General features: G+C 39.9%; 1 protein-coding gene and 1 long non-coding RNA gene across 5 annotated transcripts in view; one reads left to right on the plus strand and one right to left on the minus strand.

The window, feature by feature from the left end:
- The window catches only part of LOC112162867 (synaptic vesicle glycoprotein 2C), a 55,384-nt gene extending 34,500 nt beyond the window's left edge, over positions 1-20,884 (plus strand). For 2 of the 3 annotated variants that reach the window (XM_036214423.1, XM_036214424.1), the window contains 8 exons: positions 3,344-3,477; positions 4,051-4,326; positions 4,404-4,492; positions 5,389-5,553; positions 8,935-9,068; positions 12,086-12,289; positions 12,367-12,526; positions 13,058-20,884. In XM_036214423.1, the coding sequence (XP_036070316.1) occupies positions 3,344-3,477; positions 4,051-4,326; positions 4,404-4,492; positions 5,389-5,553; positions 8,935-9,068; positions 12,086-12,289; positions 12,367-12,526; positions 13,058-13,241 (1,346 nt within the window). In that variant the 3' untranslated portion in view covers positions 13,242-20,884. The remainder of the gene's footprint in view (positions 1-3,343; positions 3,478-4,050; positions 4,327-4,403; positions 4,493-5,388; positions 5,554-8,934; positions 9,069-12,085; positions 12,290-12,366; positions 12,527-13,057) is intronic. The other variant, XM_024298806.2, reaches the window with a different exon arrangement.
- The window catches only part of LOC118599419, a 65,389-nt gene that overhangs the window by 20,186 nt on the left and 23,461 nt on the right, over positions 1-21,742 (minus strand). The gene's annotated exons all lie outside the window — the stretch shown is intronic.

The following is a 21,742-nucleotide window of genomic DNA, read 5'->3' on the forward strand; positions in this document are numbered from 1 at the left end:
CGCCGCAGTGCTTCTTCATTGACTGCTGGACAAAGAGTGTGTGTGTTGGAGAGAGAGCTCGTAGGGCTTTGAGCATCTCTGCACTAAAAAAGGAAGCGATCCTTGTGAATAAACCCAAAGCTTGCAGCCTTCTGCGACCAGCTTTGCAGGAGGTGCACGCTCGTGCAGAGCCGGCAGCGCTGATTGAATCTCGTGCACAGCTTGGGGTGAACTCCATGATTGGCATCCTGAAGCACCAAAACCAACATGATGGGGGGAGAAATGGGAAACAGTCAAAATAAAGAGCTGCCGCTGATGACGGGATGAAAGGAACATCATTTTTTTGTCATTATAGTAACAGAGGGTTTAATTCCACTTTGAGCTGCAAGCAGCAAAAAGGCTGCAAAGTCACATTTTCCTTATGGCACCAATGATGCTGCTGCCATGTTTCTGCTGACTCTACTGCTGTGCTGGTACTCAGTGAATCCCCCCCTCCAAGTTCTTCCAAATTAAATACATTTTCATGAACACTAAAGTTACTTTAGAGATTTTTGGGAAAAGAAGAAATTATTCTTAATGAATAAGGTAAAAAAATACACATTAAGAAAGAGACATTCTTTGTCTTAAGATGATGGTTTTCATTAAAGTGATTTCCATAGCAACCTTTTATTTTTAAAGACATACTCCAATGAAAATTGTGTTCTTGTGGCTTTTTCTGATGTTGGAGGAAATATATTAATAATATTAAGCAAAAATAATTTCTTTATTCAAATCAAGAATTAGTAGAAGGTGAAAAATTCAGTTTAAAAAATATCGTATTTGTCAACTACATAATGTTGCTTGCCTTCTGTGTTTCACAAGAAATGTCAGGTTGGAGGTTTGATGGGCTGTAAGCTAGTGGGAGAGTGTGTAAAAGGAGGAGAAGAGGGGCAACAGAGGTAAATTTCTGCCGCTCTGCTGAAACTATGTCATAGAAATGACTCTGGTTTTTAGATTTTGGCTAAAAACGGCAAAATCATAACTTTAACGTTGATACAGATGTTCATAATTCCTCAGCAAAACATAAAGTTTAAATAAGTGAACTATTAGTACTTCTATTATTCTTTCTCTTGTTGCTTTGCCCCGTCCTCGTAAATCCTGGCCAATGAGCAAAGAGATCTTTAGTTCACAAGCTTTGGAGCAGAGGTTCAAGGTTCAGATCTTGGTCCAGACCGACTGACTTTTCCAGTCTGGATGCTCCTTTAGATTGTTGGTGCATAAATGAAAAGAAAGTTAACTTACACAGAATAAAAAAATGGTCTCATTTTGGTTCAAAAAGTTTGTCTTTTTGAAGGAAATAGGCTCTTTCCAGTACCGACAAAAATGTTCAAACATGTCGGAATTTCGACCTTAAAAAAGTTTATAAGGATTGACGGATGAGTTTACACTAGAACAACCAGTTTGTGTAAAAAAAAAAATTATGTGGCTTTCACTATGTTTAATACTGTGACGGAATATGTTTATGGCAGCAGCACCTTTCATATTTGTAAGAAGTGTGTAAAAGTGTGCATGTTTGCAGAGCTCTCTTCTCATAGAACCGGGACATAAATCTTGCAGAGCCTGAATCAGTCAGCCATAACCTGCAGTCCATTATAGCTATAATCCCCTTAATGAGCTTTGTACTCATACAGGAATGAAAAGCCCTGCAGGCCACAAACACGCACACACAAACACACACACAAACACACTTTTCAATAATGCTGATTCTTTGATACAGATCATATCATTAGCATTCAGACAGCTAAGTGCTGCCTGTGGGTAACTGTGCAGGTCCTTCTGCAGAGAAACATGAGTTTTTTTTACCGATTTAAATGTAAAATTCAAAACTGTATTATGGGTAATATTTAACTGCTTTATAAAACTCTTTATGTGATACTTTTGGACCATAAGGATGAAATCTTTTAATTTTCTCATTAACCTTGTGCACACTGACTTAGAACCGCTTTTCTGTGGTACATGACCCACAAAAATGTGTCCAAATGTTTTAGTAGGACTTTGGTAAACTATGAAGTTGATGGATTGTTGGAGCATTATGGGTAATATGGTCAGGAGCCCAGCAGAGTAATACGTACTGTGCTTTTAACGTAACAAAGTGAAAATTTAGAGTATTGTTTAGTATTTTGTGAAAAAGTCAATAAAGTTGTGTTGCTCTCTCTGCGAAATCTTATTTTCAGAAGTACTTTAAAGAGTACTTTATAAACTGGCATGACTTTCTGAAGTAAAAAACGGGATAAATATGAACATTTTACGAAGATTATTTAGTGTTTATTGATGATAACTTAAATGATTTAGAAAAAATAATGTACAAATATGTTTTTCAAGTGTCAAACTCTTCAAACACAATATAATGTGGTTCTAATTCACCAATCCCATCAGCAATGATGTACCTTAGTTTTTCCAAAGACTTCTGGGAAATTTCCAGGGCAGTGGAATTTGGAATCAGAGATTTAGACACCCCAACAAAATGGGAAACACCCTAATTAGCGCACCAAGTAGTGAGTGGCGAGGCAAGTAAAACACAATGCATTAGAAAGACTTCCCATTAACCACTTTGACCAATCGCCTGTCTCTTGGCCCCTCTGGGCATTCTGGGTAGTCTAATCACATCATATTATATAAGTATTTTTTTGTGCCTAATGCGCAGGTGTGCGGCACGAAATCTTTAAGATTCTGCCGATGGCTCCCAGTTGCACGGTGGCAGTTTTATTGTGACCGTAGCATAAACTGTAAGAAAGTATTTGCCGGTGATAATATCTAGAAGTCAGAGCATCTAAAAATGACTGTCTTTAATAATAAATTATCATAATCTGGAATTATTGGAGAAACTTCCTCTAAAAAAACTAAATTCCTGTTGAAAACCATTGAATATTAGAGTTCATGACATCTTTAAGTTCTTGTGTCTTTGAGTCAAGACTGATTCAAACAAGTTTTTCCTCTCCTATATTTTATTTTCTAACATTTATATACACAAATATACACTTATAGCCCTTTACAAATATCTATTACTGGCTTTTGTTTCCTTCAAACAATAACTGTTTCAAGAGAAACTCTGGAGTCTTGAACTTTGTGTTCATTTGTATCTGTTTAAAGGCTTAACAAAAAGTTAGATTCAAACACATTTTTTACACCAATTAAGACACAATATGTGTATGAACAAAGACAGCCACTCACTGCAAACGTCCGCAAAGACGAAATTCAGTTTGAGTAAAACCCTTAAGTGTCGGAGTTTTAGTGCGGACGCTGAGAAGAAAGTCCTAACATGCAGAGTGTGATTCATGACCGTCGGGTGGCTGAAGACTGTCGCTGTGTTTGTTCCTGTGTTCAGGCTGGAGTTTCAGCATGGGATCGGCCTACCAGTTCCACAGCTGGCGAGTGTTTGTGGTGGTGTGTGCGCTGCCGTGTGTCTCAGCGGTCGTAGCTCTGACTTTTATGCCTGAGAGCCCTCGCTTTTTCCTGGAGGTAAAACCGGAGATTTGCTGTTTTATTTAGAAACCTGTGATTTGTTTTTTTGTCTTTGAGAAGTTCTCACAAAACGGTAAACAGATCAGTCCAAAAAACTGTTCTATTTTTATTTGGACAAAAAAAGTTGTTTTATAATTTAAAATGTGATTTTTTTTCTATTGTGAGAATTCCACATAAAATGCACATTTTCTTTAGCAGTTAAAATTTTTAAATTAATAAAAAGGATATATTAGTAGTTACTTTAGATTTTCACAATTACTTATTAGTTTTAGCTTTTAACTAAGAGTTTTTTTGCAGCAAAAAAAATATTTTCGGTAAATATTACAGAAAGTTTTCAGAAAAAAGGAGTTATTTCAAAAATAATCAATTTTATAATATATACTTTAATTGACCCGTTACATATTTTAATGATTTATCTTCTAAATTCTACACTTTTTATGTTATAATGTTACAATTTGGGGGGTGGGGGAATCATTTCATGCTAAAGTTAAGCAGAAAGGACTGGAAGCCTTCAGTCTTTGCTTCGTTTTGCTCTACTGCACGTCTGACGCCACCTTTTTCTTTGATTAGACGGGCAAACACGACGAGGCCTGGATGGTGCTCAAACACATCCACGACACCAACATGCGAGCCAGAGGGGAACCTGAGAGAGTCTTCACTGTGAGTCCCAGAACCTCAGCATCACCGGCGCTGCAGTGCCGGCGGTGGGTCACAGATCGGTGTCTCCCCCTGCAGGTGAACAGGATAAAAGTCCCCAGACAGCTGGACGAGCTGGTGGAGATGCAGAACGAGTCGGCCAACCCGGTGCTCAAGGTCCTCTGCAAGATCAAAGCGGAGCTCAGAGGAGTAAGATCCAGCTAGAACTGGTTTGTTTCTCTGCAACATTTGACTCCTCTAAGCATCCTTTGTTCTTTCTCTAACAGATTTGGATGACTTTTATGAGATGCTTCAACTACCCAGTAAAAGACAACACCATAAAACTTGCTGTGGTCTGGTTTACTCTGTCTTTTGGGTAAGAAATAAAACACACAAGTTCTTCCTCAGAATCTGTTTTTGATTTTACTGCAAATTAAATCAGCCGAGTCATCAGTTTTTCAGATTAATTACATTTTATCTAAAGATTTCAGTGGTAAGGCTCATGTTGGATCAATATTATTTTGTTCTAATGGACAAAAGAGAAAAATCTACTGTCATATTTGTTTTTCAGTTTTAGTAGTTTGATTCAACGCCATCTAAAGGAAAACAACTATTCCTGCATTTCAAAATCTGAAAGAATTACATGATTCACTAATCTAGCTAGTCATCTACCTTAAGCTTTAGTCACAACTGGACTATGGACTGATGGATACAGGGTGTCTGTGGGCAAACCTGATTGGGACAGGCAGCCGCCCGGAGAGAGTAAATGTTGCATTAGTTCAAGGAGGGAAAAAATAAGAATAAAATTAGAGAATCTGTTCTTTTATTGTTGCCTCGATACAAAAAAATCTTCATGTTCAGGAGGAGAATGATCAGATTCTCCTCCCTGTTGGTTTTGGACTCCATCTGCTGATCGTGCATCAACTCACCACAGGTCCAAACTGAGTTTCTGATTGGTTGACACAACACCGATTCACGCTGTGGTCAAATTGCCAGGCTACACCTGAGACTCAAGAAACACACCTCAGGACCTCTGATTGGGGCGTTAAAAAAGGCCAAACCCTGCTACGCAAATCGTGTTTGGTGTGAAAGCTGCTTAAAAACAAGAAGCAATAAGTAAAAAAACAGAAAAAAAACGAAGGTGACACAAGTAGACCAATAATCTGCTGAAAAATGCAAGACAATGTAAAACATTTCTAGAGTCGAACAGGAGACGGTCAACAAAATAAGAAAACCTGATTAAACTGCTACTAAACAGTTGTCTGTCTGCAGGTTCTACGGTCTGTCAGTGTGGTTCCCCGATGTCATCAAGCACCTTCAAGCAGATGAGTACGCCTCCAGAGTGAAGATTCACAACAATGAACGCATTGAAGACTTCACCTTCAACTTCACTCTGGAGAACCAGATCCACAGAAACGGCGCCTTCATAAATGACAGGTAGGCGAAGGAGCGTCTGACAGTAAACAGGCAAACACTCATCAATTTCACAAGAACAGAAACAAATTGAAAGTTTAAAAAGAAATACCGACAAAAATGTGTAAAAAGAGAAGAAAGATGGACGTTTTTTTTAATGTTAGATTTGTCATCTTCTGCAACCTATAGAAATTCATCAACAGATGGATCTGGTGAATCTGTTGTATTCAGACTAGAACAGTCAGTTGGTCCGGACTGAGTCCGCTTAATTTGGTGCCAGATTCAGTCTTGAACCTTGAATTTGGTCTGCCGTCTCCCGAACATTTTCATTTCGGCCCAAAACTTGTAAATAAAACCACATTACTAAAGATCTCTTTAGTTATTGGCCAGGAATTATGAGGCCAGGGCAAAGCAACGAGAGAAAGAATATTGGAAGTCCTACACTTTGCAATCCTTGAGGAAACTCAGATCAAACCAGAGCTCAGTACAACTGAACCTTGAAAGATGGGTCTGAGAGCGGTTCCTGGTCCCGGACCAGGGTCCATTTGTGTGTCAGACTCAAAATTTGTTCCAAATTATTGGGAGAAACAAACTTTGGTTTACTTTCAGCGAACCAAATTCTGATTACATTCCTTTGTTCATTTCCAATTTATTATAACTGGAGACAACTTGGAAAACTGGAAAACCTTCCTGGAACTGATCGATAAAAGTGAGTCAAAGAACACAACAAGGAAGCTGAAGCAGAAGATTGTGGAAAGAAGTACAGGCCTCAAGTGACTCAGTTCAGGTTGAGTTCATGAACCAACGGTCAGAAAGAGACTTTTAGGACAAAGATGGATCCATGAAGAGTTGGTAGAGAGAGACACTGCTGAGCAATGAGAACACAAAGAAACATCTGGATGATCAACAAAACTTCTGGACAAATAATCAAAGTAGTCAGAAGAGGAACTTTCTAGAAGGACAGAATCCTCACTCAAGACTTACAAATAATTTCAGAAAACAACCATCAGAGTTACGGTCAAATACGGAGTTGGTAGTGTGACGATGTAGTGTTGCTTTGATTGAAACATAGATCTCTCGTTTTTTTTCACCAAACCTTTCACTTCAAAAGTGAATTTATATTTTAAAAACAGGTTATTGCATTTACTTGAGGTTAAGAATCCTAGAGAGGGTGAAGCAGCTTATTCTTGTAGGGATAGTGGCACCGTTTGTCATTCCCCCAGACGACCACAGTAGCAACTATTAATCCAGGCTCCATTATCTGCCTCACCACCAGGAAATTAAAAGACTTATCTCTCTTTCATTCCCTCTGTTTTCCTCTGTCACACAGATCTTTCTCTCACCTTAAGAATCAAAGAGCAAATCCATTAATAGTCCATCTCCTGTTATTTTTTGAGTCTTTGCAGGTTTTGTGGATAAAATCACAGCCAGTGCAGATATTTTTAGGAGTAACATGAGGCAGATTTAGGCAAATGTCTCAGCTGACACATTAGGCACAAAGGTTGGAAAAGCTCAGGATCACTTGGTTTGTATTTTTTGGTTCCACCAAAACCAACACTGCTGACAAATTTTCGGCCATCAAGCTGCAATAAAGTTTGATGCTACATACGCAACGGGGAGGTGATCTGAGTTCAAGAATGTGCTGAATGCGGGTTCTGGATTGGGCTTTTAACATATGGCGTTCACACTGGTCTGTGGCTACACAATACTAGTGTATGTACTTAAAATTGGAAGAAGTTTAGTGCAAATCTTGTGAATCTTGCTCCAGGCTATTTCATTCAAAGCTCTTTTCCGATAACTTAAAGACTTCGATTAAGCGAAAACCACTATTATTAATTTCTCCTTTGTTATAAATTTTTAAACGGTTGACCCTTCTGTGAATTAATACATTCAAACGTGACTTCCAAATCCAAATCACTGATTGATAACTGGTTTAACGTGCGTTCAATGGCCATGCGTCTTATATGTTTAGCCGAAAACAGACTTAAAAAATTGTGTAGTAACACATGAAAACAAGAGTTTTGGACAAAAGTCAGAACCATGCGATTTTATAGACTTTTGGTTGAAATTGGTCACTTGAACATGAATTGCTGAGGCCAGTGTGACCATAGCATGATGTGATTTCCTCAAGAGGAGATTTTACCTCAGAACCACCTCTGAAAACTGTTGTTAATGCAAGTCTTCACTCAAGACAGGGCTTCAACCACTTACCACGGTGGATAAAGAGGTCCCTCCATCTTTTACCGATCATCCTGACCCGGGTTGCGGGGCAGCAGTCTAAGCAAAGATGCCCAGACTTCCCTCTCCCAGGCCACTTCCCACAATTCTTTTGGGGGGACCCTAAGGCATTCTCAGACCAACCAAGAGACATAGTCTCCTTAGCTTGTTCTGGGTCTTTCCCAGGGCCTCCAAACAGCAGGACATGCCTCTCAAGGGAGGCATCCAAACCAGAAGCCCAAGCCTCCTCAACTGGCTCCTCTGGACGTGGAGGAGAAGCAGCTCTACCCCGAGTTCTCTTTGGGTGACCGAGCTTCTCATCTTATCTCTAAGGGAGCGCCCACTCACCCTATAGAGGAAGCTCCTTTTGGTTGTTAAAATCTGGGATCTCATACTTTTGGTCATGACACAGAGCTCATGAGCATAGGCGAGTACTGGAATGAAGACCGACCGGTAAATTTCTGGCTCAGCTCTCTCTTTACTACAATAAGCCAGGACAACTGACGCCGCTCCAATCCGCCAGTCGATTTCACCGCCTGATTTTCCCTCACTCGTCAACAAGACACCAAGACAGTTAAGCTAGGCAGAAGAACTCCACTTATCTAGAGGACATCCTCACACTGCCTTCACTTACTATTACTTTGTACAGCTGCTTTACACTCAATCAGAAGGTCCTGGCTTAATGGAGCCAACAGAACAACATAATCTACAAGGAGGAAATCCTGTGGTTTCCAAACCAGATGCCCTCTGGCCCCTGGCTGTGCCTAGAAATTCTGTCCATAAAGACTAAGAACAGAACCAGTGATAAAGGACAGCCCTGCCAGAGCCGAACATGCCTGAACATAAGCAGGTTTGACTTACTGCTGGCTACGTCTGACCTGATGCTGGTTAAGGCAAAAAATCTGGAAAACAAGACTTTGAGAGCACACAGTTGCCCCTCATTACAAGAATAATCATAAACGGTGACCTCTCTCTTCTGTTTCCAGATTAAAAAATCCTCTTAAATTCAACATAAATTGAGATTGGTCATTTTCTCTTTCACAATCATTAGAAATTCTTTTTTTTACAGAAACACACCTATTTGTTATCAAACATTGGACATATGGCCACAAGACAAAACAAAAGCAACATGTCTTTTTGGCTCCTTCAACAAATGTTAAAAAAAGAAAAACAATCATCTCCTTCCAGGTTCATCGGCATGAAGTTCAAGGCCGTCACTTTCATCGACTCATCTTTCTTTAACTGCTACTTCGAGGACGTCTCCTCTGTGGGATCATTCTTCAAAAACTGCTCCTTTGTGGACTCTTTTTTCTACAACACAGGTGAGTGCGCCTCTAAAACACACATTCGGCATGTTCCTCCAACACTGAGGCCAGCTTCTCTCCTCCTCTACAGTGGGCGCCTTTTCATGAGTCTTTTGTTTGCCTGACAGCTCATTCAGGGTTTAATGTCACAGCTTCAAGCTTAAAGGATGAAGAATGCATTTGTTGTTTTGCATTCAGCTGCTAAATTGCTGCTTAACCTCTTTGGTGTTCACTCAGATTACATTTCTGAACCTCTGTGGACTATTTAATAAGATTGGGCTGCAGAGATGGTTCTGTTTGGATGGTAGAGCTCAAATGACAGTGATTTTAATTTCTTGTTAAAATAAGCAGCTTGTAATGAAAAAAATTGAAAGGATTTGCATCATCAAGAACAACTCGAATGTCATGAAGGCTTTTATTTTTGCCAAACTGGAAGGAAAAGCTGGAGAGTCAGGAAATGATCTAATAGAAGTGGAGCTGATTCAGACCTTGTGGGAGTGGAGGCTGGAAAAACAGTTGGGGGGTGAAAGCGCTGAACACAAAAACAGCAAAGGCTCACCAGGTTTGCTGGTGGGAAACAAAGTCTTTTTCCCTCCAGCGATGAGTCCTGAAAGCGGAGGATGAAAAGAAATGTGCAGAGACAGAACGGTGGAGTAGCTGCTCCTGCTGAGGTTACTCAAACACACTTCCTGTTGAGGGGAAAAGCCTTTGGACATCCGAGCTAATCTGAAACTGCAGCAGTGCATTTTCTGCATTTCTAATAATCTAAGCAAAAACTGGATGGATAAATTATTTATCTTTGACCTGTTTGTTTTCCTGTAAGTGGAGCCACATTTGGAAGGAACATGAGCAATTCTAGTCCTGATGAATGATTCATGGTTTGTTTTTAGAACCAACTAGAACCCAATGATGCCTGCTCCACTGATCAAGTGAAACTTTTAAACGGAGGTAGAGTGATGATGCAGGAAACATGTCTGGAAGCTGGACTGTAGTTTGCTCTTGTAGACACTTCACCCTTTTGGGTCATTTTACGGTGGCCCTGAAGTACAAATCACATCAACAAATCAAATCGGCGGAAAAACATTTTAAAGATCAAAATGATCAAAATCCAATAGTAAAAGAAATAGCATGTAAAATGAAATGTTCTAAACCAAAAACGATAAGAATCCAGACAAAGCAAACACATCCCCAAGTCTTCACATATTGGCGTTTGGTTAAGGCCACGTCCGCGTCACTTTTTCATTTCATTGGGTGTCCCAAACTCATAATTTTTTGGCTGGCCGTTTGTAAAATCAAGGCTCCAAACCCATTGGAATGCGGTACTGGATGCGCACTGGTCCTTGGGACACGTTCAGTACCAGTGCCTTAACCCAAAGGTGGCACCTCATCTGGTACCAGTTCGAGTCCAGTACCGAAACTGGTCCGGTGTCAGGTTTGGGTTCCAGTGCGCCATGCATCACGGTACTGGACTGGTTCTGGTTTATGGCCCAGAGGTTGGGGACCCATGATTTAATGGGAACATCCACTACGTCAAAAAACAATGACTTGGGGGACACCCAAAACGTCAGAAAGTGACGCGGAGGGGTCCTTAACCAAACGTCAAAATGTGACGACTTGGTGAGAATGCGTTGACAAAGCAGGTATTATGGGACATCACTGATTGGATGATTAAATCCAGTATCGCTTGATACCATATAACTTTAAGTTGTAATGATAGAGAAACCTTCCTTGTCTGGTTTCGTATTGGCCGAATCCAAATTGCTTTCCTTCCTATACGGCTTCTTCCTATCCCTAAATTTATCCCTCCAAGCGCAGAGATATGGAGAAAATAGTATCTTCAAATCCAGACGTCATTTTCAAATGAAAGTTATTTGACACAAAGCGATACTGGATATAATCATCCAATCAGTGATGTCCAGTCCCATAGTACCGTACCTTACTGTGGTTCGTTTTTTAACATTTCATTTTGATTTCTGGAAATGACTGATTTCATTTTTTAGTAACACTGCTTTTTTATTATTTGCTTTGCCTTTTTAACTGTCATTGTAATCTTAACATGCTTTTGAGTCGAGTGACTTGTTGATGTGAAATGATTTTCAGGGCCACCGTATGATTCCCATCATGCAACACGGCCTGATGAACCCCCTCTGGTTTTGGATGAAATCATCTTTTTCTCACTGACCTGGATTGATCTCATACTTTGTCGCTCAGCTTCCCTGCAGTTCTGCTGAGTAAAGGTTCATCTTGGTTTCGGTGCCAGAGCCCCGCAGCTCGGCAGCAGATGCTTCCCTGCGCGGCGCCGGCCCGTTGCGACTCTGTGTTTGCTGTTCTAAAGCTGAGCTCAACAGAACAAACAGGAACTCAAACCTTTTTTGGGTTTCTGCGAAAGTTTTTAAACAGTTAATATCAGAATTCAGTTGTCCTTTGACCTTTACTTATTTCTAAATCATCAATTTAAAACCTAAATTACATTCTTTGTCGTATTTTATTACTTTTATAAAGCATGGTCAAAGCTATAGTAATAAATCAGAGTGAATTTGTTTTGAGGGCCTTGTTTTTAGGGTTTACTTTAGGCAAAAGACAATCCATGTTTAAAGAGAAGCAGGAAAAAATGTGCCATTTACGAATGCTGGAAATAATTTAGGAATTTACTCCAGTTTTTGTGAAATGATTAGATAGTTGATTGGCCAAATTTGACTTTTTTGGCAAAAGATCTTCCCTATGGACAGATTTTCACTAAAAACTAAAATCCACAACCAGCTAAGTTTACCCTAGACAAAAAGAAAAGCAAAAATGTATCTTGGTGTCTAATAATTATATCAACAATACTTTTCTAGTAAAACAAATGTAGTCATCAGCATCTTTTCTTTATTTTTGTGTGTGCTTTTTCAAAGTTCTGGCACTGGGGATTCATTTACAATTTAAAAAAATATGGTTGAAGTGGGACTTTCAAACTTGCATTTAAAGCAAACTTAAGAAAACTTGGTTCAGACGTGGTTTCACTGCATCCGTGTTTTTGCCCTTCAAATTTCCAGATATCGATGACACCAAGCTAACAAACTCCAGAATAATCAACAGCTCCTTCCACCACAACAAGACGGGCTGTCAGATGACGTTTGACGACGACTACAGCGCCTACTGGGTCTACTTTGTCAACTTCCTGGGAACGCTGGCCGTGCTGCCGGGAAACATCGTGTCCGCTCTGCTCATGGACAAGATCGGACGTCTCAGCATGCTGGGTACTGTGCTGACTCAGACCCAGCTCTGTCTGTCTGGACGTCTTGTGATGGCTGCCTTACAACCGTTTGTCCTGCAGGAGGCTCCATGGTTCTGTCGGGCATCAGCTGCTTCTTCCTCTGGTTCGGCACCAGCGAGTCCATGATGATCTTCATGCTCTGCCTCTACAACGGACTCAGCATTTCTGCATGGAACTCTCTGGACGTCGTCACGGCTGAACTTTACCCCACAGACAGAAGGTGAGGACTGTGAAGACCTGATCATGATCACATTGATCTGTTCCAAAGTATTTGCCTACGTTATGGCATTTTTTTTTTAAGTATTCCTTATACTTTATGATACTTTATGATGGGCGTTCTGGTCCAGATGCTGAAAAGTAGCCCCTCATCATTACTTTTTTATTCTTTTCTGTTTCAGTTCCTGAAATAATATAACACAATTTTTCCCAAAAATTTCTCATATGTCATCAAAACATTTCTCTAAATGTTTTGTGGATCATCCAGATATTTTTTGTGTTCTTGTTGCTCAGCAGTGGAGCATTTTATAGATCCATGAGTGTCCTAGTCTGTTGGATCATGAATTCTGACCTCTATTTCACATTTTTAGTCTTTTTAAAGATGATAAAAATGTTTGCATTCATTCCATCTGAACAGTGTTAGCCCCCCCAGCATCAGCAAACAAAACAATACAGCCTTTAAGCTTCTTAAGACATTAAATCAGCTGTTCTGCACATTTCTGACTCCCTCTCCTGGCTGTGTTTTCCTCCCCAGGGGAACGGGCTTTGGCTTCTGTAACGCCATGTGTAAGCTGGCAGCGGTGCTGGGCAACCTGATCTTCGGCTCACTGGTTGGCATCACTAAGGCTATTCCCATCCTGCTGGCGTCCTCTGTGCTGGTTGGCGGGGGGCTGGTGGGGCTCCGGCTGCCCGACACACGAGCCAACGTCCTCATGTAGACCTGGGCCCGGAAGCACCTTATTTACCAGGTTTTTACTCAATGCACCGAAAAATGACTCGTCTCTGAAATCCAACTATAAAACGATTCCAAAAATTAACAATTTATTCACCATAAAGACACCTCATATCACTGCAAAAGCATAAGAGGTGAACGTTTTTCTGTTGGGAGTAAATGCCTGGTAAAGCTCGGAGGAGGTTCGTCTAAGGATACAAACACTCTACTTACTGGTGTTTTGTTGTAAAACCTGATTTAAAGGTTCAAAGCTTCCTTACATTAAAAAAAAAAACCTTTCAGTGGGCTGTTTGACACTTTCAACCCACAACTGTGTGTGCCAAAGCTGCAAAAGGCTTAGACTTCCAACTTTTTACCCCCTTTCAAATCTAGCTAGGAGTAGATGGTAGCTGGAAAACATTTTCCTTACGTTAAGCTACCAGCCGCAGATGGTTAGCTAAGCTTAAATGAAAAAAGAAAAAGTAATATTTTAAAACAACAAGCAACCACTGGTTATGCAAACATTCATTACAGTGGTGTGTTGATGTTTTTCAAGGTTCAGCCTGTTTCCCGCTGCCTGCTTATTTATTTGTTTGAGTAGTTTGCTTTATAGGTCGGCCAATCAGAGCGAGCAAATGTAGCATAACTCCAACTGAAGATACAATCAGTTTGTGTTCATCTGCTACCCGGTGTGTCCCTTTTCTTTGAACTGTGCTAGAGCATGACTGTTTGCTTGACCTCTTGGTCTGCTTTCACATTGGGGTTAATGATCCCGACCCGAGTGTGGATGCCACTACTTTTAAACACTCCAGGACAGTAGATGGCAGCGCACACTTTTTGTAGGTTTACCATTTGCTAATAAAGAACAGGTTTAATTCACTTTCATGGCCCATCTCATACCTGACAAGTAAAAGGATATGTCAAATAAATAGTATCATAGATTTGGAGAACCAGGCTCCGGCATACCTTAGCCCCGTTTCCACTGAGCAGTCTGGTACGGTACAGTCTGGTTCAATCCAGTATTTTAAGCATTTCCATTGCTAAATTGACCCATTAACCCTTGTGCTCTCTTATGAGGTCCAGATGTCCCAACGCTTATATTGATGTGTGATCCCTCATTTGACAAAATTGGACAGGATTTTATGTCTGCCACAGACACCAATGAAGATGAAAATGTAATGTTAATGTAAACATGGCTAGGATAGCACAGGGGTTAAGCAGATCCAACCTGTACCTCTTGAGGGCCCTCATATGTTGTAGGTCCATAGAAAAATAGAACAGGACGGTTGGGGCGGAGTTGCTGTTGCCACTCATCGATTGGCAGGAAGTGATGACGACATTAGAAAGCACCATTCTTCCTATCCACCCACAATCTTTTTTCAACCAACATTAAATTCCTGTTCTGCACGATGAACAAAAAGTAAAGAAAGAAAAAACCAACCTGCTAAATGACCTCCATTGTTGTTGCTTTTCTAGTTGTCGTACTAAAATAACATGCTAGCGGTTTGCACCACGCATGGTTGTGAAAACAAACCGCTCAGTGGAGCCGAGGCTTAAATGAATAGAAAAACTCACCAGAATTAACTGGACCGTCCTGTATTGCTCCTACCATACTGGACTGCTCAGTAGAAACAAAGCATTAGTGAGAACAGCAGTGTCTAGAGCAGGGTGGCTCAAATCCAGGCCTCGAGGGCCTTGGTCCTACTTATAACCAACCTTCAATTGAAGCTCCTTATTGGATAAACTCACCTAATTTAGGTAATCAAGAGCAGATAAGACAGGGTTTCTGGAAAAGCAGCAAGAGGCCAGCCCTTGAGGCTTGGATTTGGACACCCCTAGTCTAGAGAATCCTGCTCCATCTCCAAGCCATCCACTGCTTGAGTGAACTTAACCAAACAGGAGTGATCAAATTAACCAAACTAACCCAACTTTGGGGATCAAACCGGTTACGATGTTATACGACTAGCAAGAGTACAGTCTTTGGTCCTTTTGTGGTTATGTTCTAAATCAATCGCTTGCAGCCTGAAAGGACCATAAATACATACATTTTAATTTATTGTTTTTCAGCTGCTCCCTTTTGGAAGAACCATAGAAAATCATCCACCAAACACCCCCTTGTCCTCCTTGACTACATTCATAAACCTCCTCTTTGGTATCTCCAACCTCAACATCATTTTACCAACATGTTCCTCTACTCAACGTGTCCATACCTCCTCAATTTGCTTTCCAGCTTTAACTTCTAAAACATCTACCTATGATCTGTTCCTCTGATGGATTCATTCCTGATCACTCCCAAAGAGAACCTCTTCATCTCTGCTACCTCCAGCTGTTTCTTCTAAGCCAACTACATTATTGCTCTAACCACAGTCTTCTACATCTTTCCTTTCATTCTTGCCAACACTCTTTTGTCACACATCACATCTGAAACCCCTTCTCCATCTTTAACTAAGTGCTTGCACACACATCTTCAGGTCTTGTCCACTGTTGTTCTGGACTGTTGACCATAAATACTTAAATCCCTCCTCCTTCTTCACCTCTTTTCCCTTGTGACCTCACCGTTGCTCTCGTTGAGTTCAGAGACACTCAGCGAGATATTTCACTTTAGAAAAAGCTTTTCTTCAAATGGGAACACGGGAAGAGATTTGCAAAAAAAAATAAATTAGGGTTGCAAGAAAAAAAGCCACTAAAAAAGTTTTCAGAAACTTTTGGAGCTACCTAAAATGTTTATTGTCTTTTTTGCAACACAAAAAATGATATCTATAAGACAAAAGGTCATGAGCCACTCAAAAACTGCAACAAATACTCACAGCGGCAAGTAAAGTAATAAAAAAAAAAAAAAATTTCAATTCCAGTTGTTAGACTTAGCATGCTACTTTTGCAACATCAGCATTAGCCTTCTGCTTTAGGTAGCAGTTGATGGTCTAATTACAGAATAACAAAGGGGAAAACACACAAGTATAAATGTAGTTTGGCTTAATGCAGAGTTCAAACCCTCAATTGGGACACCCAGATATTTTTCTGAGGTCTTGTTGTACTTTAACAACATAGAAGCATCAAATGGAGCCTCTTGTGTGGATTTTAGTTGGTTCCTCTGAAGCTCACAGAATAATAAGCAAGTCAGAAACAAAATAATAGACTATATTTATTTGTGCAGAATTTATTTCACCCATGTGAAAGCTATCATCTCAAACTGTTGTGTACTGGAAGCATTATCATCAACCTTAAGATGGAATTGAAAGAAATTAGGATCTTAAGGACCTCAAACTAGAACCCTAGTTGTCCTCCCATTCTCCAAAAAATTAATGACACGGTCTACCAATCACTCAAAACGAGTCTGACTGCCGACAACGCGGACCAAGTTTGTAAAGAAAAAGCCCTCTCACATCTACAAAGTCACCAGTACTTGCATCCTAATATTCATCCATTTCTGTAAAACCGCAGCTTCATTAAAAATAACACAATTTTGGTTTGTAATCTGTGAGCTTCAGAGGTTCAGGTCCATAGAGAGGTTGCCATTTTCCATCTGCTCCCAGTCTTTATCATTAACTCGGCTAACAAGCTCTAGTCTCTGAGGAACAGGAATCAAATGCTTTACCAGATTTCATGTCTATGTTTGAGTGGTTGCTTTCTTTGGCATTCACCTCTAGATTTTTGATTGATGTTTTATGGGAGATATTTAAGCCTTTTGCTGCAATTTGCAATAACAACAAGGCCATAACAAAACAACAACTGCAAAGCAGTAGTTTAGCCAAAACTGACAGCTTCAGCAGCTATATTTCTGAACTAAAAAAGAAAAAAGTTTACATTTTCTGCTTTTTACGGTAAAAGAATTTTGCATTGGGATCCTTTCGTCTGAATGTGTTCTCTCTCGTGTCTTTACTTGTCTTGTGGTATCAAGCTCATGATAAAGAGCTGTGTAAAAGAAACTTTTTGTTAATCAAAATGTGCTTTTCTCTGTATTTTCTTTTAACTCTGTGCTGTTTTCTTTGTTCGCTCATTCTCGTTGATCTTCTCCTGCCTTGCTGCTGCTTCCTATAAAACTCAAAGGCCTTTTTTCAAATGTTGTGCCTCTTCCTCTGTCAAATCCGTCACTTCTTCCAAACCTTTGCTGGAAGCTTTGCTGCTCTGTCTGCTCTTTTATGGATCCTTTATCACTTCATTATAGTGTAAATTCAGACATTTATTTGCTTTTTTCTCATCTAGAAACGAAATAAGAAAACAAATATTAGGTTCATGTCATTTGAAAAAATAACCCCGTGAGGGTTAGTTCACCCAAAAATGTGTTTGTGGTGCTAACAGATTTGGTTTTATGGACTGGGATGTTCAAACTAAATGCATTGGAGGTGAATAAAATGTGTGTTTGGACTCATAAACAGCTGCGTTGACCGAGTCTAAAACAGGGATAGTGAAGATGATCCCTTACTTTTCTGCCCTACTGAAGCAAGTTTTGCTATTGGATCGGCTCACTTCACTTGTGATCAAACTTATTCCTAGGGTATACTTCAGCCTTAAAATGTATTTGGTGTTTCTAATAGGAGCTAAGAAGTTTTTAAAATAAGTCATTTCCCATTTTACCACACTTCAAAGTAAAGCTTGGAGTCTTTGCTAAATTGATAAGTGAACTTCAGTGTAGTCCAGATCCATTCTTATTTAGACCCCTCTCTTTTAGCTGTACTCATGTTTAATTGTTTGGCTCATAATGACTTGGAATAAGAATTTGGTCGTATACAACTGTCTTCATCTCAGACTGGATTTAACTCTGTGTTTTAACCTAAAACAATATAAATTTAAAGTTAATTTAGTCAATTCCAGATGTGCTTTTGTTGATTAAAAAAGATGGATTCTTAAGTTTGTAGTTGCTTTAAATTTACTTTTACTGGGGTTTTCAAGAACTCTCCATCCTGTTGTAGAAAGACTTCTTTCAGAAAAGCAAGTTTTAAGTTTTAATGTCACAAAATTGTAGACGTTGCCCATGGAAACCAAATTAATGATTAGATTCGGTTGGCTTTTTTTGGTTTATAGCCCTTGCATGTCAAGAGCAAAACAAGAAACAATCACAGATGTTCCTCAAAGGAAGCAAATAAAATATATTAAAAAAAAACCTCATAGAACCCTGTGGAACTCCAAAACAAATTCATTTTAGTTTAACCTTTTTACACCAAAGCTTTAACTTCATTGTTGGCGTTCTTTGAATCGCTGTAACTTTTCAACTGTTTACACACTTAACGTTAACCAGCTGATTCTGACACAGAGAAAGGCACTTTGTGCTGATATGCAACACCTTACAGTAGACTTTACATTTGAATTGCCTAAACAAACAAAGGCTGTGTTTACTTGAATACAAGTAATCTGAATAAATGCCTGATCAGAATACATTTCGTCATGTAAACATGCCTTTTGGAATACTCTGCCCGATCAGATTCATGCTGATCAAAATTTCTTTCCCATCGAGATAGGTGAGATATGCCGATTGTTGATTCCGATTGTGGGTCATTAGACAGTGTGGTGCTCTAGAGGAGGCTTTGGAACGTGGACAGGACTGGTCGGCTGCCCCACGCAAGCGAACTGGGACAGAGCAGCTGGACTAGTAGCTTCCTGTCTGCGAGCAGGGGGTGGTGCTTTGTCCCGGTGTGCGCTCCAGAGGAGACTCCGGACCACAGTCCAATTACTCAGGAGAACCGTGTCACCCAGGAGAACTGTCCGAGCAGCTTTGGGACAGTGTATGAGCTGGTGGAGGTGGCTTTTGAATGCAAAATATCGCTCCACACAGTCCTGAGAAACTGTGCAAACAATCATGTGAATTCGCATTTCCAATTGTGTCCAGATTAAATAGCGGCTGATGTAAATCACACATATTTACGTGCAGCCAAGATGCACATTGTGGCCATCCCACGTGGATTTTACGTGCATTTAAAGCTCAATGTCTAACTCTAACTCTTCTTCCGAGTCCGTGCGGCCAAGAATAAATCACTGGCCATACGAATTTAGTAAATTATGAACACACAGTCACTTAAAAATAATAATAGTAAAAGAAACATTTAGAAGGTCATCTGGCTCTTTGTCGCAGCTTTGTTTGTTTACAATGAAACTTGCTACTTCTTCTTCTTCTACGGCTGTTTCAGGTAGTTTAGATACTTCTGCGCATGCCAAAATGATTTACTGTGATCGAACGTGTGACGGATGTAAACGTTTGCTCTAATCAGATAAAGTTTTTCAGGGGCCCATATGCACAGTTCAGTTCTAATCAAATTAGTTGTGTACAGAAAGCTAATGAGTTACAGTAGTTCATAGAGCTTGTATTATTTTGCTGTTGCTGGCAGCATTTTTGGTGTTAAAGGGTTAAACTATTAATTTACATGTCAGCTGCACCAAATACAAGGTTGTTACTGAAAAATAGTTGGACTTTTGTTATAGACCGAAATAACCTATTGTGATCTGAATGTCTCCGGATGGAGATGCGTTGTGTGCAGAGGATGTTCAATTATTTGACACGTTTTATTGAGCAGGTCACAACAGAATGGTACAGCTTGTGAAGAATTATAGTTTTTCTGATGTCAAAACAATTAAAACAATAAATACCTTCATTGGCCATTGTCTCCTTATGCAATCATTGTGCCAGTAGTTTCAAGCATCCCTTTTTGTTGGGACTTTGAATAAAATTAAAAAGGCACTTAAACGAACTGAACCTACTGTTGATGCAGTCGTCTGTTAGGTATTTTAAACTTATGCAAAACCATTTCTGCAAAATCCACAAGATTTTCATTTGTTCAGAGAGTGGTTCTTGTGGGACATGTTCCCTCATCAGACAGCTGATTCATAGAAGGTTCTGAGGGACGTTCAAGCTGTTCCAGGGCAGATTCACCTCCAATGGATTGACCACATCTGACTAAATGAAGCTGACTCCATCCATTAACACTCGTCTTGCTTTGGGTGAAAAACTTTTTGTGACTAGAATCCTCGCTGCTAAGCTATTTGATGCTAAACATTGGAAGTTTCATTACAGCTTCTAAACTTCTGCACTCAAAAACTTCCGTATTGTTTATGTTGGTGTTTCCTGATCTGCTCATTGCTTATGTGTGAAACTTTTTCTTTCCTTTTCAAGAATATTTTTGCAAGACTGTAAGCTCTCTGTGTTGGATGCTTTTCCTGCATCGTTCTGTTCATGACGTGCTGAACAAACTCTCTGGAAGCAAAATCCTGCATGTTTGTTACTGAAGTGTCCCTGTTGTGTGTGCTTCTTCCTCCTCAGTGTCTTCACTGTTCCTCTGTGAGGGTTAACAGCTGTGGTTCCTGGGTTAAAGGTGAATGTATCATTCTCGTGCGTCGTCAGATTTGCTGTCCGTTGTACAAAGTTCTAGAGTTTTGTGAAAGGGCATGTTTGTGCGGAGGTGACTGTGCACGATGTTTTCCAGCAGAAGTCTTCAGATCTTCCTTTAGGAGTGTTTCCGATAAGAATAATTATCACAAAGTGACTCCAACGGGAATTGAACGCGTCTCTGAAAAGCTCTGCTGCGGAACAGTATGTGGAAGTGTGTGTTAAACAGTTACCTGTCCTTGATATGATTTATTTTGATAAGAAAAGGCTCAAGTGGATGCCGTGTAAAGGTGGATTCCTCATTCTGAATAAAGAGTTTCATTTGAACAACTGCAGACTTTGAGATTACTTCTTTCCAACCACGTTGTGTCAACATTTACCAGTAGATGGCACAGTTTGTACTAAAATGAAGACATGAAAAGCCTGTTTTCAAGGTATGATGAAGTTCACTTTCATATTCTTCCGCTATCTTTGGGGTCCAGATGACTCCAACCATTTATTGATATGTGATTCCTTCAATGACAAATGTGGACAAAGGTGGACAGGATTTTATGTCTGCCATGGACATTAGTGAAACTCAAAAATCAGTGATAAAAAAAAAGTTGAGCGCATTGTCTTGTGGGGTCCAGATGACCCCGCTTTTAATGTTAATAAGCTAAGGAGAGCAGAAGGGTTGCCAAACATTTAAAAAATTGAAAACTATGTTGGGTTTTCTGTTGCTTTGCAGAGAAAACTCATTTCAAATGGTTTTATAACCCTTCTCAGATCTTTAGGCAGGAATATTTCATTTACATGAATAATAATGTCATTGTTTCAAATGTACAGCTGCACTGGAAGAAAGTTTGCTCAGGAGCTGTGGGAGAAATACACAAATTTCTTTCCTTTGGCGCATTCCAATTGGTTTCAACGTTTTCGAAGGCCTGAAGACCAGACAACTGTGATCCATGTACTTGAATCTAGAAACCAGATTCAGAGAAGCTGTTGCAGCAACTTTTGTAAGACACCTGTAAAGATACTTTCACACTGCTATTAGTAAATGTCTGTATGTGCATTTCAGGCTTCTGTCTTCAAAACTGTTGTGTTCACACATAGCTACACAAGTTTAGGTCTGTTTTTGGGCTGCACAAACAAAATATGTCCTATCAATGAACTTAAAAGTTAAACAAAATAAACTTTGACCAATCAGGGACTCA

This window comes from Oryzias melastigma, linkage group LG12 (assembly GCF_002922805.2).
Source record: "Oryzias melastigma strain HK-1 linkage group LG12, ASM292280v2, whole genome shotgun sequence".
Lineage (NCBI taxonomy): Eukaryota > Metazoa > Chordata > Actinopteri > Beloniformes > Adrianichthyidae > Oryzias > Oryzias melastigma.